The 14,930-nt window shown below is 47.9% G+C and overlaps 1 protein-coding gene across 2 annotated transcripts in view; it reads right to left on the bottom strand.

The window, feature by feature from the left end:
• LOC135259935 (glucosidase 2 subunit beta-like) overlaps window positions 1-14,930 on the bottom strand; it is a 114,945-nt gene that overhangs the window by 69,280 nt on the left and 30,735 nt on the right. For both annotated transcript variants that reach the window (XM_064344891.1, XM_064344892.1), the window contains one exon: window positions 5,713-5,799. In XM_064344891.1, the coding sequence (XP_064200961.1) occupies window positions 5,713-5,799 (87 nt within the window). The remainder of the gene's footprint in view (window positions 1-5,712; window positions 5,800-14,930) is intronic.

The raw sequence follows: 14,930 nt of genomic DNA, 5'->3' as shown, positions 1-14,930 counted from the left end.
CATGGCTTCTCAGCAGGCGTAAGTGTTTTTTTAAACAGACAGAGAGGGATGGATCTCACAGTAATAGCATATGTTTCCCACCCCTAAAATAGGAGTGTTATCGGAGTGTTACCTGTGCAGACAGCTCCGAGGTGCCGCTACCGGTTCTGTGGTTTGTTAGCGAGAACACAATGCATTTTATTATTTTATTTTTTTTGACAGCATCTGATATTTTAGTAATTCAGCGTGATGAAAAACAATAAAATGCCACCTTGGCGTTGCTGAAATGTGCGTGGAGAGAGCGCACTGCTTTGGCGCCACCTGCTGGTGGCCGGCGGTATCGTCGTAAACCTGACGGCGGGGGAGGAGGGGGAGAGGGCGTGGGGGAATTGGCGGTGTTCGCTGGCTTCGCTGCAGGCTCTTTAAGCGGAACGCGTCACACGCGGTAACCGAGGGAACCCCACAAATCACCAGGTCACATGACAGAAGTTTTGTGGTGCCCTCCAGGTGAAAATCTACCATAAAAATGATCACCATTTCAGAATTAAATTATACGATTTCTTATTCTCCCCCCTAGTATTCCCCCTTCTCTATCCACCTATATATCTATTCATAAATCATTCACATCATATTCATCACTTCAGCACTTTGCAAATGTTTATATATCCTCTAGACTGGAATGAATACTCCGAATCAATATCTATTAAGTGCTGAAATCTATAAATTATATGGATTATAGGCCCAGTGCATTCTTCTAGGTGTGTAGGTACAGTGTCTAAAGGCGTCCTTTCTGCCTAATAAACACATCAGATTCCATCTGATTGGCTGAATCACTGATTCAAATGCTTTCCATGAATTAATGCTTAATACCCAGTTCTGTAAAAAACAAAAAAAAAAACAAAAAGGAAAAAAGAAAAACAAACAAAACATCACCTGCACAAAGACAACAAAAGGAGAGAAGAACACGGGTACCCCTGTCACGACGCCCGCAGCGTTTCAGAGTGAGACAGCCACCGCCGCCACCGCCACCGCGCCCGCGCCTGCTCGCAGTTAAAATTCGCGGAAAAATCAGCCGGATAAGGGCTGCCACTTCAGCATCAAATCCCACTGTCACCGACACGCAGAGGCAAGACGCCGCGGCACGCGCGGGTATAATTCCCGCGTTCGACAGACAGGCAGACGCGTCGGCAAACAAGCCATCAAGACTACGAGTCTCTGGGAGAAAAAATAAATAAATAAATAAATAAATAAATAAAAAATAAAAAATGTCGGTGAATATGCCGTGCGTAAACAACTCCAACCAGAGTCACCACCAACCAGATTTTCCTATTCCCCCATGAAATTGAATGTCAGGGAGGAAATCAAGTGTATCTTCCAATCACCTGAAAGACATCATTCAAGCTTCCCCACGCACTCCAGGAAAAACGTGACTGAAGGTGGGTACACACTGATGTGCAAATCTAATACCTTGGATGTATGGAAATGGCAGATGGGGAAATATTCCTGCACACCAAACTCCCCCCCCCCCCCACCCCTTTCTCAAATGTTTGACATTATTATAACATCTGCATTCAACGTTATAGTGATGCCGTTTAAAAATAATGTACGGAATGTACGGGGGAAAAAAGTGTCCCCATTTCAGGAAAAGCAATATGAAGACAGAATGGGGTTATACAAAGATATCTGCAAAAAAAAAAAAAGAAAAAAAAACAGCAATTGAAAAACATAAATACGCAGGATTTGGTATTTTTGAGTGCAGGAGAACAGAAATGCATCATGGGAGGCTGTAGTTTCAGTAAGCTGAACAGGACGTTTCCGAGAAAAATCATTTTTGTCGGTTTCTACTTGACTGAGTCCTCTGTTTGGCGCTGGAATAAGGACAAAGCACAACACAGAGGAAAACTTAAAATGGATTTTTAAAAATAATAATGGTAAAAATTCTCCTTTAAGAGTGCGGCCCGTGAACGTGTCTTGCTTTACGCAGGCTGGGTAACTCAGCCATTCGGGGAACATAAAAGCAGTGATGGAGAGGGAACTGCAAGCCCGTGGGCTGTTCACTTGGACAAAGGGTGTCTTCCACTGGGTGACTTAAAACCTTGATTTAGCCAAGATAGTACAGAATGTGTTTTTTTTTGGGGGGGGGGGGGGGGGCGCATGAGACACCGTGCGTTTGCAGCATCGACCAACGGCCTTCCCTCTCTATTCTTTTGCTGCATGGGGGGGGGGTCCACGGTCTGTCTATTTCCTGATTACTCAGTCCCATTATGTTGAATTTGAATTCATTCTACGTCCCTCTGCGTGACAAGATCGTGTTTCGGCAAGTCATCACGACCACAGCGGACAGCGTAAAATAAATCACGCAGGCATTCCTTCATTCTCAGCGTAACTAATTACTCGTAAGTCATCAACTCCTCTGTCACCTGACAAGCAGGACGGGACCCCCGCCCAAAATATGAGGACCTCGCTACCGTCTGACTGAGCCCCAAAAGATTCATCAGGTAGAACAAACAATGGAGGTATGGGTTTCTTTGCACATACCACACAGGTATAAAACATCAAAAAAAAAATAAAACACACTTTAAGACGCATTTAAAATGCTGCTCAAGCACAGATAATAACACGCGTGTCTGTCCTCGGTGTCAACGGTGTACCCACGTACACAGCCAAGGAGGAAGCCTCCTGTTGCCGTGGTTTCAAAAGGGGCGGGGAGAAGAGGAGAGTGGGCGTGGTTCAAGCACGGCGGAGCCCTTGAGCCGGTTTGCGGGGGCGGGGCGTGGGCGGACAGACTCGGCGTTCCCGCTCCCTGCGCGCTTGGTCCGGCCCTGAGGGCCCGTTAGGGAGCGGCGCGCGGCGCGGCGGACTGCGAGCCGCGGGAGTGACACTGAGGTACAGCCGTCTGCATTATTTACCGCCGGTGGAAAAATAAAAAACTAAGAACTTAAACAGGCCGGGGGGGGGGGGGGTTTATCCTAATGCACTGACACAGACTCTTCCCCTATTTCCTGGGGCTTTTTTCGAGTGCCCTGGCATGGCCATTCCATTAACACAGATGTAGAGAGCTTTTCACAAAATAAAAAAATTATTTAAAAGTTTAAAAATAGAAGTTTTCGAGCATCCCAAATGGAACGCTTGAAATCCGAGGAACCCGACGAAAACAGTGGCACTCGAAGGAATGTTCCGGTCCACCTTTTATTCTTTTCAGTTCGGGTCCTCGGGTTTTCTTGGGGCCAGAGTTTGAATAATGGCCATAAAACAGGAACACAATGAAATTTTTTTTAAAAAAGCTTCTTTAGCGCGGTGCGACTAAGTGCGAGTAAGAGCGTCCGCTAATGCACCGGAAGTCCCCGGTTAGATGCGGAGCGCCGTCTGCTCATCCTCCGCGCACGCGGTCCGTGAAGCCGAATACCAATTTTGTTTGAGTGCAGCCATTTTCTGTGGGGCGGCCGCTAACTAAAGTTCACGACCGCTCACTGCATCAGCAGGCTCCCTAGGGCCTAGAGGCAGGACAGGGAACATTCCGGATCGAAAGAGCACCTTTCGAGTTACTCTACACTCCACACGTGAGCACACATCCCGCGATCTTACGCCTACGGTAGCTTTCGCGTTCCGGTTATCGTTAGCGTTATCGTTACCATTATCACTATCATTACTGTAGCCGGCCTCGGGCTACACTTACGGGGGGGGGGGGGGAATAAATAATGAAAAATAAATTGAATTAAAAAAATAAATAAAAATACTAATAATTTTTAATGGGGTCATGCGCGCCCATGAGTCATTACTTGCGTTTGCTTGCGGAATAGAAAGTGCGAGGAGAAAAGTGTTGCATAAGCCCGCGTGCGGAGGGGAGGCGCCATTATCAGCCAGCAGTCGGGAGCAGGAAACACAATTAGAGCCGGGCCCACACAGCTCCTTTGAATCGCGCGGAAAAGGTCACCTCTGTCATTATTATTATAATCTCTTTTCTTATCGAGACTTGATTCACGCTCTCCGCGCGTCTCCGAGCCGCGCTGAGCTCAGCCGGGCCTCGGCTGTCGGAAAAGGCACCAGTGCAGGCACGAACAATGCGATAAACACCAGATTATTAAATGTTAACGGGGGGCTAAAAATAGCCTCCTGTCAAGTGAATCATCATACGTGGCTCAGAAGCGCTGAATCGAGTGACTGACATGTAGGTACGACACAGAAGAGGCCTAATTAACAGAGGAAGAAACATCGGAGACTTCAATGTGACAGACGACGAAGTCGTTCACCTGGGGACATAAAAAAACCGCAACAAAATGGGAAAATCTGAACATGTAATAGGTATTTAGACACGGAAGCTATCTCCTATTAAATGATTCCGTTACCGCCTACCGTTATAAATGAATTATACTCGGCTAACAATTATACGTTTAAACAAAACAAATTGCATCCAGCTACACCCAGAAGTCCACAGTGCACATGACACAGGAGACAAATCATCTAAAAAAAAAGAAGCATTTTAGGATCGGGGAAATGCCAAAACAGCAGGTGCAGCTCATAAAACAGATTTTAACATGGGGGGCGGGGGTATTTGTCACATCAGTATAAAATATTGTAATACATTTGATCGTGGACGAAATGAAGCTTCATGATGATTTCGGCAATGAGCGTATTACAGACAGAGCTGGACCGCGGCGGCAGCGGCGGTTCCCGCGGCGAGCCCTGGCGACTCCACTTCCTGCTGCGCTTTATCTAGCGGACAGGAAATGAGCGGATATTATCGCCGCGGCGACGGCAGGTGGCTCTCCATCATCCCGCCGTCTGGGCCGAAGCAGACCGGCGGGCGTTAGCCGACACGCCCAGAGACCCGTCGCGCGCTAACGCTAACGCGAGCGCACAATTACGCGCCCGCGCCCCGGCCCCAGGGGCTGCTGGGATATCTCAGGCTCTGGCGGTGCCAGGACACTGGACAGGCAAAAAAACCCCCCAAAAAACACCTAACTTTACCTACCATACGTCTGTACTGTACATGGTAAATTAGGGTTCCCCATTTTGCTACGTGGACAGCAGTGTTCTGAGGGTAACGGTCAGGGTACTAAATCACAGTCTGATTCCAGTTTGGCTCCCAGGGGGAGCGCTGTCTTGGTGCCCTTGAGCAAAGGCACTTGGCCCGATTCGCTCCAGTAAACTATCCGTGCGCATGAGTGTATCGCAGGTGAAAAATGCAAGCCGTGTTAAATCTCCTGTGGATAAGGTCGTCTTTCTAAATTCCGAAATATAAAACGTCTCTACAGTGCCGTGAAAGAAATATTTGCCCCCTTCCTGATTTTTTTTGATCGCGGCATTGTGTGCTTTTAGATACTTTGTGGCGGCTACTTCTCTCTGATGGTGAGGTTCAATATAAGCGAGATTTAGATTTCAACTTCAATCAAGCCTGGTTGTGCTCAACAAGCTGAATCTAATTATCAATTAAATTTGGTTAATTGGTTGATTGAGAAACTAAGGGGGCAATAATGTTTTCACATAGTTTTGATAACTTTTTCATTAAATTTTCATTTTATGTACAATTTGTCTAAAGATCTGAAACCATTCGCTGTGACAAATATGCAATAACAGATGAAATCAGGAAGGGGGAAAATACGGTTTCATGGCACAGTATTATGCAAATACACTTTGGGTGGAGGGGGGCGTACAGCTGGGGTTAGGTCGCCAGACAACTGCTGGACGCTAAGGCAGCTAACGGATAAGGTAGGGATACAGCGATTAGCTCACCTTAAATCTGCCATCGTTCCTCAGGCTCTGCCACAGCGTCTCCTGGAAGTGGGACAGGTCAGCCTGACGGGACCCGCCCAGCAGGGCCTGTGCAGAAAGGGGAGAGAGGCTAATGAGAGGCAAGGCCCACGGTAGCGACGTCCCGTCTAGCCCACACCGTGCCTGTGGAGGAGAGAGGCTGATCAGGAAGGCTAACCGCTAACGTGCTAACCCACACCGCTAACACAAAATCCAACGGCTAACAGTGCATTACCAGCTAGCCCACATCTCACAGCTAACGAACGAAGCGCTGCACGCTCCCAGCCTTAATCAACAGGCTGCGTGGGGGGGGGGGGGGGGGGGGCGCTAACGCTAACGGGTAACGCGTCAGCGCGCGCTCTTTCCGCCGGAGCGATGACGCGCTTCAGAAAGAGTGGGAAAAGAGAGGGAGGAAAGAGCGTGGAAAAAAAAAAAAAAAACAGGCTGGTTGCTATTTCTGCGAAGAGCGTCCCGCGGTAGCCCCTCGCGCGGGGGGCGGGGCACGCTGTGGCGAAAGGGGGCGGACGCTCCGCGGGTGATCCCGAGCGCGCAGGTGAGCTGACCTTTCCGAACCGAGCGCCACTACGTGCCAGAAAGAGACCGCGGAGAGGAGGCCGGCCAAAGCCGTACCCTACTGAGCACGCACGGATTTATGTGCTTTTAACAGCAATTTACACTTAAAAGCAGGACCCGTCTCGCAAACACTTACTCTTCTTTTTAAAGAAATCACGCCATCCAACTGCAAAATGCCACGGAGAAGTGTAAAAAGATAATAATCACGGCTAAATAAAGATTATTTGATTAGCAACATATGCTCCATGCGCCTTTTTAACGTGCGGTTAATATAAACAGCTGACTTTACTGATTTATTTTATTTATTTTAAACTTATTTAAAAATGAGGCTATTATCAGCCGCTCTGGTGGAAGTGACTGCGTCTGTAACTGCTAATGAATTCTCCGGAGCCGGTAGTCAGGTGTCAGAGCCGAATATCAACATCAGTTCTGCGTCTGATTTCACCAAGTATAGAGCAGTAAAAGCCTGTTCGCCCATATCCTCACGCTTTTTAAAAAGCCTCCTCACCACGCAAGAATACCAAAAAAGCAAACATCTTTAAAAAATGTGCGCAGTATCCATTGCTTGTTGAGGTGCAAGGTGCACCCGTGGAACTTGAGACGGAAGAACACCCTGGAGACGATTTCGAGCTCCCCCGGGCGACCTTTATTTTCAGCCGTGCAAACGAGCTCGGTTTCGAAATGCTGCAAACTTGTTTTTTTGGACTAGCTAACAGGTTCACCTGTTGGGTGCGCGGGATTGGTGCGCGGGGCACCATCTGATGTTCAGGAATGCTAAATTCGACATTCTCCGGCACGAGGAGCGCTGCTCGGCATTAGCATACCTCAGGAACACCAGCGAAGGGCTGCCTGATTTTTTTTTGTCGATATTCAACGGGAAAACCGTAAGCCCGCTGATGCAAATCCTAGCCTGTCCCCCTGGCGCGCGGTTGTCATGCTAATTCATGCTAATCTATTAGCACAGAACAACACCAGTCAACAGCAGACACGGGCATTGTTAAATTGGTCCCCTCGCTTTCAGTAAAGAATTTTAAAAGAACAAAAAGAAGAAAATAATTAAGTTCTAAGCACAAAGCGAAATTACAACACTAATACTGTATTAGACCATTTTTATTTCGCCGTTGATTCAGTGCTGAAGCCTAGAAACTACAATGTGATTTACCTACTTCCGTAATCAACAGTATTCAGCAAAAGAAATATACTCTTGAGCTACAACAGCCGTCAAAAGGATTGAGTCACAATTCAAACTGCCTCTGTGAGGGTAATACAGGATTGCATTAATAACGTGTTATAAGCGATTATAACCAGTTATAACTGTAGGAGAAAGTACTATGCTGTATATAAACACACAACCATTATAATGTCTGCCGAGAATCAACTGTAGCAGTGACTCCAAAGTTTGTTTCCTGTAAATTACATCAGATGCTGGTTTTTTTAGGGTTGAACAGTCTTGCAGATGTTAAATGCCAAAGTTGCTGAAAAATGATCCTCTCTACATTGAAATCACGCAGCATTTAACAGTTGTTTTCGACATTAATGTTTTTTTTTGTTACAATAACCATCTATTTCAGTGTATTAGTTCTCATTTGCGGGTGAAGAAGGTCTAGAAACAGCACACGCTGAACTGGAAGCTAAGTCTGAAGGTAAATTGGCTGGAATGTCTACAGAGTTGTACTGAAAACGCACACGGTGAGTCACATCTGCGTAAATCGCATTCCACTGATAAAGTTAAAGAGCACTCGAGACATTGAACTAATTCTGAAGAGTGATTTATGTACTCCCAAACCCATCATGAATTATTTTTAATCAGTCGGTTTGCGTATAAAAGGACACATTATTGTTTTATCTCCGATACTTAGAGGTAATCGGTAAGTATTCCAAATCACCCTCATGAATCTTCTACTGGAGAACACGGAGACCCCTGTATAGGTCTCAGAGCACAAGACTGATTATGCTTTGCACTTAAGAAGAAACACACACTCACACACACACACAGAGAAACACACACAGAAACATACATACATAAACATGCACACACAGACACAGAAACACACACACACACATGCAGACGCACACTTTGACATACACATACACACGTACGCATGTACGCACACAAACACACACACACACACACTCTGACATACACATACACACTCACACGTGCGCACACATGCGCATACACACACAAACACACACACCCGCTCAGTTTCACCTCAATTTCTGTCACAGGTCATTTCGCCCGTCCCGCACTTCGCCGCGGCATTAATATTCAAACTCGCGCTCGAGGCTAATTAGCGACGCGGGGCCAGCCGAGCAAAGTACGGCCGCCTGTTAGCGCCACATTCGGCAGCGTGACCGTGGCAACGGTACGAGCGCCGGCCTCTCGGTGAACGTCCGCAAACCTCGCGGTGTGGCCGGTAACCACCACCCCCCCCTCAGACAGGAGGACTTCCGGCACATTCCGCGCCAAAAAAAGCGCTTGACTCACGGGAAGCGTTCCCATTAAAGGCCAGCGGCGGGCATAACCGCTTCCGGGTCAACCGTTTGCCATCTGTCAACACGCTGATAAATACGAACGGGAACCATCCCCCCAGAGAAGACGTCGCCGGGGCTAATAATTTCCACTTGTGGGGGGGGGAACGAGGGGGAGGCGGGGAGAGCCGGGGGACCCTCGCGATATTAACGGCGGCGCTCATTTGCATAATTCGGGGAGCCGCGGAAAAAAACGTGCGAGCGCCTCAGCGCCGTGGAGGGATACGTTTATTTGTACAGCGCGCCGGGGACTTAACAGCGATTAGGCGCGCGGGGACGCCGGCACTACTTTCTTTGTCAATACCCACGATCGCAGGCTCCCGTTTCCCCGTGCCGATACAGTACGTCCCACATCGCCGACATCATCGATAAATGAAGTCATATTTAATTCGGAAACAAAGACCCCCGTACTCCCTGCGCCGGGGCAACGAACCGGAACGCGCAGAACAAAACGACCGAATAGATCCCGTACGCGTTTCCCCCCCCCCCCCCCGGTGTTTATTTTAATGGATCTGACAGTTTCGTATCCCCCTGGCGAGCGCGTCGGCAGAGGGGAGAGCAGACGATGTAATAAAGCGGATCAAACGCGGCCCCTCTCCCTTAATGCGGGACGGCGGCGCGGGCCGGCGGCCCGGCGGGTCGATGCGAGGTGGGCCGGTATGGATCCGCCGGGCCTCCGAGCGGCGCGGATATTTTACCCGGGCCGTGGGGAAGGTTTACCGCCGAGCTAAATGCCAATGTAATTATTAGCGTCTGGAGACGGAGGGACCGGAGCCCTGTCCTGAGGCGGTACACCGTATTTAATTAATAAATGTCACCCGGGCGCGCAGGGGGAGGGGGAGGGGGGGGCGCGGGGCCGCGTGAGAAAGCGCCGCAGACTTCTCTCCCGCGAGCGCGACCGTGCGACACCGTGGTACGCCTCGCATACGCCACGCCCACCGTAATGACAGACTCCCGGTCCCTGAGAGCAAAGCAGCCTGGGAAAAATAACAGCTGAATACTGAATAGAACATGGCGACGTTTCCTCGGTTACTCTGACTGCAGCCACTGAAATAATATGAAATGGTGGGGGGTAAGGTTTGTAAAATGAGATATGAAAACAGCGATTTGGGCACGCTGATCTTCGTTCGCCTTATCGCAGTATGCCAGTCGGTCCTGACGGGGCTCAGCTCTCTATCGCGGGCCGGTCTGCTTCAGGAGAACAGCGGAGCCGCGATGTCCGCGCAAACCGCTCTCGCCGAGACGCTTGCCGCGCACTGGACCCTCCACAGCCGCCAGCCGCAGGACGCCGCAGAAACGGAACATTCTGGAACGCACTCTAAAGACGAGGCTCTCTGGGAAACGTGATTTCACAGCCAAGCGTCTAAATATAGACACACTCATTTAGATAGATATTTGGAAAATCGTAAAATATTATCATTGCAAGTGACATGAAAAGGTGAAATATCTTTCCTGATCTTGAAACTGTATTTTGTTTCGATATCTTATGCTACGTTTCTTTTCCATGAGGGAAACTGGTCACACAGCGCCTCCTCTTGGTGAAATCCCCACAAAGCCTCAAACAGACCTCTGATAGGCCGGCCGTGCCGTCAATCATCCCTGTGTGGGGCGGAGTCAGCCAGAGGGAGACAGGCCTCGCCACGGTCACCTGACCTCCCCCCTGATCCTGTCGTTTCGAGAAGCGGCGTTCAGTACCGCCGGGGACAGACAGGAGGCTCCGACGCGAGCCGCGCGTTCGCGGTTTCGGGCGGGGCGCGTGCGTCCGGCCGGGACGGACCGAGCCACGCCCGCGAGAGTCCTTTCCGACAGCGCTGCGGGAGGGCGGGGCCCTCGGCCGATCTCCACGCGGTGACAGCCGTTATAAATAGGATGCCGTCTCTTTGCTTTCAGAAACAGCCACGTCGCCGCGGAGACTTCGCTTGGCAAAGGCCCGTTCAGCCTCAACCACTCAGCTTAACACCTGCGCGGCGCTCCTCTCCGCCCATTAATCAGTCTTAAGCTACACCCTGTGATTTCAGCCGAGCCCGGCTAACGCGGCTGAGGAACACAGACGGAAAAGGTCACAATGGAAATAGCGCCGCGCTATTCTTTACAGGCTAATGGAAAAAATGGAAATGCTATCAGATATATAAGACTAATAATGCGAGGGAAAGGTCAGGGCTGGGAGGCACTGGGGCAGAACGCAGACAGGCTGTGTGTTCAGCCCTCAATGTCAGCGTGTGTGCGTGCGTGAGTGTGTGTGTGTGTGTGTGTGTGTGTATTTGTCTGTGTGTATGTGTGTGTGTGTGCGTGTTCGTGCGTGTGCGTGTGCGTGTGCGTGTGCGTGTGCGTGTGTGTGTATTTGTGTTTGTGTGTGTGTACTGCATGTGTAATTGCACCATGACTCCACAGTTTGGACAGAGAGAGAAGTGGGGGGAGAGGAAATCGGAGACAGAGGAAGCAAGAAAGACAGGGGGGGTGGAGAGAGAGATAGAGAGAGAGAGAGAGAGAGAGCAGGGAGCCTGAGACCAAGGGAAAGATAAATAAGCCAAGAGAGAGACAGAGAGGGATCGGGGAAAAAAAGACTGATACAAAGAGTGAAAGAAAGAGAGAGGAAGAGAGAGGCAGAGAAAGAGGATGAGTATGAGAGAGGGATAAGCAGGGAGAAAGAGAGAGGCAGAGAGAGGATGAGTATGAGAGAGGGATAAGCAGGGAGAAAGAGAGAGGCAGAGAGAGGATGAGTATGAGAGAGGGATAAGCAGGGAGAAAGAGAGAGGCAGAGAGAGGATGAGTATGAGAGAGGGATAAGCAGGGAGAAAGAGAGAGTAATTAGGGATAACGCCATCTGTGGTCCTCTCCACTCTCTCTGACTCACTGCTGCCTCGCTGTACCTGAGCCAGTAAATGTCAGCTGGATAAAGCGTAAGACAGGAGGACGGATATAATAGCCATGCCATACAAAGATTAATACTTGGGCATTTAATCAAAGACTGTCTGTGTGTGTATGTGTGTATGTGTGCGTGCGTGTGTGTGTGTGCGTGTGTGTGTGTGTGCGTCTATGTGTGTGTACGTGCGTCCGTATGTTTTGTCTCTGTGTGTGTGTTTGTGTGCACACGTGTGCATCTGTGTGCGCGTGTGTATGTGAGTGTATGTGTGTGTGTGCGTGTGTCTGTCTGTGTGTGCGTCTGTGTCTGTGAGTGTGTATGCGTGCGTCTGTGCGTGTGTGTGTCTGTGTGCTACGTGGCACTTATTTAGTTACACTTCAAAATTACATTTTGATTCAACAACTCAAGCAAATGCATTATATCTATAAGGGCTGTTGAGTCCTTCAATGGACTGATTATGATTAATCACAGGATTACAGAAAAATAGTCACAATCACAGCCTGAATGGCGCTTTAAAACCATCCCCTGACCAAAGCCCCTCTCCAGCCCTCTCAATCCAGCCATCTAATCATGCCCCCGTTTAATTGGCTAATTAATCCCCCTCCCACTCCACCACAGAAGAAGAGCAGTCAGTTGATGCTCAACACTCAGGTGGAGGCCGCACACTGGTGGTCCCATGCAGACACAAGCCGCAAAATATGCAGCCGCACGCATATTTACATACTTATTTTCCGGGGGGATAAATGATGAACATGTTTGAAATTTTGGCGAAAACGCGACATAAATAATTTAAATCTGTCGAGCGCCAATCCAAGCTTTCCCCGGGAATTAATTCACGCGTGTAAAGAGCAGGCTTGTTCGAGGCACGGAGCGTCTCTCCACCGAACCAGTCCTCCGTATTTCCGTATTAATAAACAATTTCACAAACTTTGCATTTCTCAAACCGGCACAGCGTTGCGGTTCCCTCCGCTAGGGCAGGACCGCGCCGAAAACCAGTCCGTTTCGCACTCCGCCTTTTGAATACGACCTTTCGGAAACACTCCGACAGCAGAGACGAGCAAGCTTATGCACACACACGGAACGAATTTAAATGCATGTCAAAATTCCTTACAGTATCCATTTTTGACACTATCGTATGCAGAAGGTATTTATTCAAGGGTTAAATGTGCTTGTTTTATTTTAATATTACTGCCACTGCAATTACTTGGTACATTCCACTTAAACAGTACATTCTACTTAAAAACTTATGCGAGACAAAAAAGGATTGTGTGATTGTAAAATAATTCACTGTTTATAGTAATACAAATAGCACCAGCTGTCATTAACATTATCATATTATATGAACGTCTATGAGAACACAATGTGAATACAATATGTATGAATGTATGGAAAGTTTAAATAAGCAATGAGTGGTCATTATTAAAGATGGCTCTGAATTAGTCATCAAATCAATTTCTGTACTTTTAGCTTTTTAATATCTTCAAATATGTGATCTGGGGCCAACCACTTCCTCTGTATGAAATTACAAAATGTACCCATAATTTTTCTCATGCTAGTATAGCCAGATAAAAGTACCAAACCACCTGTTAAAAGGCACCAAAATACAGGAAATGACATCTACCCCGATAAAAATTTAACGGAGATTGTCCCACCCACATTTTCAATGCTTCCTACGCCCATGTATGAACATCTGTGAGTACACAATATGAATACAGTATGTATGAATGCGTTATATGTGGCTTCATTTGAGGTATGTTCGGAATATGCCCATAAATGAACAGCATCACAATCCTTAATTCATTTACGCAAGCGATGAAAGAAAACTGCCGCATCTTCAGTGATAGACTGAAATGCTTCTCCTAGCATTTTCTATTAGTTTTGTGATGTGTGTATTGACATCATTAAGATATCATTAAAAGCAAAATACATGAAACTTTTATGACCTCCATGAATCCACTCATGTGCAAGAGATGAGGCTCCTTCTCTGCTCGTCCCTTAGTGAAGAAAAGACGTTGTTCTCACTTGCCTGGTGTTAATTAAATGAGACAGATTTTCACCCAGGAGCTGTAAATTAACTCTTGTTTTTTTTTTTTCCCCCGCATCTTCTCTCAAGGGACTAAAACTGTGCAGCCACACGCTAAAAAGAACATGTGAATAAACAGTCGATATCATCGCCACAGCACCACCAAAAAAAAAAAAAAAAAAAATTGTTATATTTGTCAAACAGTTTTGGAAAAACACCAATTAAAACTGATCTGTAAAACTGCTTGCATGTGCTTGTTTTTTTATTTCTTTTTTTTTCTCTCTCTCCCTCTTTCAAATGACTCACCGGGCGCAGCGTCTAAAATTATCAGCAGGAAGGAGAGAGAAAATGAAAGAGCCTCGTAATTTAAAGGCAATCCAGGAGGCGAGCGAAAGGAAACACCGAGAACAAAGGACATAAGTCACTCCTGGTGGACACGCAGAAGGCGGCGCTTGGGCAATATCTCCTCGGCCCTTTCCACGGCCTATAAAGCAGGAAGTGCCTGGAACTGGGCCGGCCCTCCGGAGAAAGGTGGGCACCTCCATCATACTTAGCAGTTGTCACAACAGCCCTAAAATTGAGTCATTTCTTCCTTGACACATAGGCAATAATTCTCGAGAAGTTTCACCTATACCTCTCCTTAACTTTTACAATTACCCAGCTCATGGGGGGGGGGGGGGAGAGAGAGAAAGACAGAGAGAGAGAGAGAGAGAGAGAGAGAGAAAGAGAGAGAAAAAGAGAGAGAGAGATAGACTGACAGACCTGGGTGAACATACAAAATCCACTCTTCCAGAGGTACACAAATTCACCGGTATTACCAAATGCCACAAAGTCAGTGCCCAGAACTTTGTCTCGAAGCAGCCAGTATGACACCACATAACATGCTGGTCATTAAGCATTCAGGACTATCTTTCATTAAACACAGAAACTAAAATCCAATGATGACGTATTCAGGCATATGCAACATGCTAGGATCCCCAGCCCGTAGATACAGCCTTCATTTTGAGCTTCGTTTTGAATAGGCCCGTTTGTCTCTTTAAAAAAACGGACCTGTACGTCAATCGCCTTGGTCCGGACCTTGCATGTAACAATACAGCTGCACACGGCCAATGGCTCCTCGCGGTTTATTTGTTTGTTTGTTTATTTATTAAACGGGGACGGTGCACAGCGCAAGGCTGTCCCAGAATAGCCAAGCTAAATTTCACCTTG

The sequence above is a fragment of the Anguilla rostrata genome, chromosome 7, assembly GCF_018555375.3.
Source record: "Anguilla rostrata isolate EN2019 chromosome 7, ASM1855537v3, whole genome shotgun sequence".
Lineage (NCBI taxonomy): Eukaryota > Metazoa > Chordata > Actinopteri > Anguilliformes > Anguillidae > Anguilla > Anguilla rostrata.
This window is presented reverse-complemented; position numbering and strand designations above follow the sequence as displayed.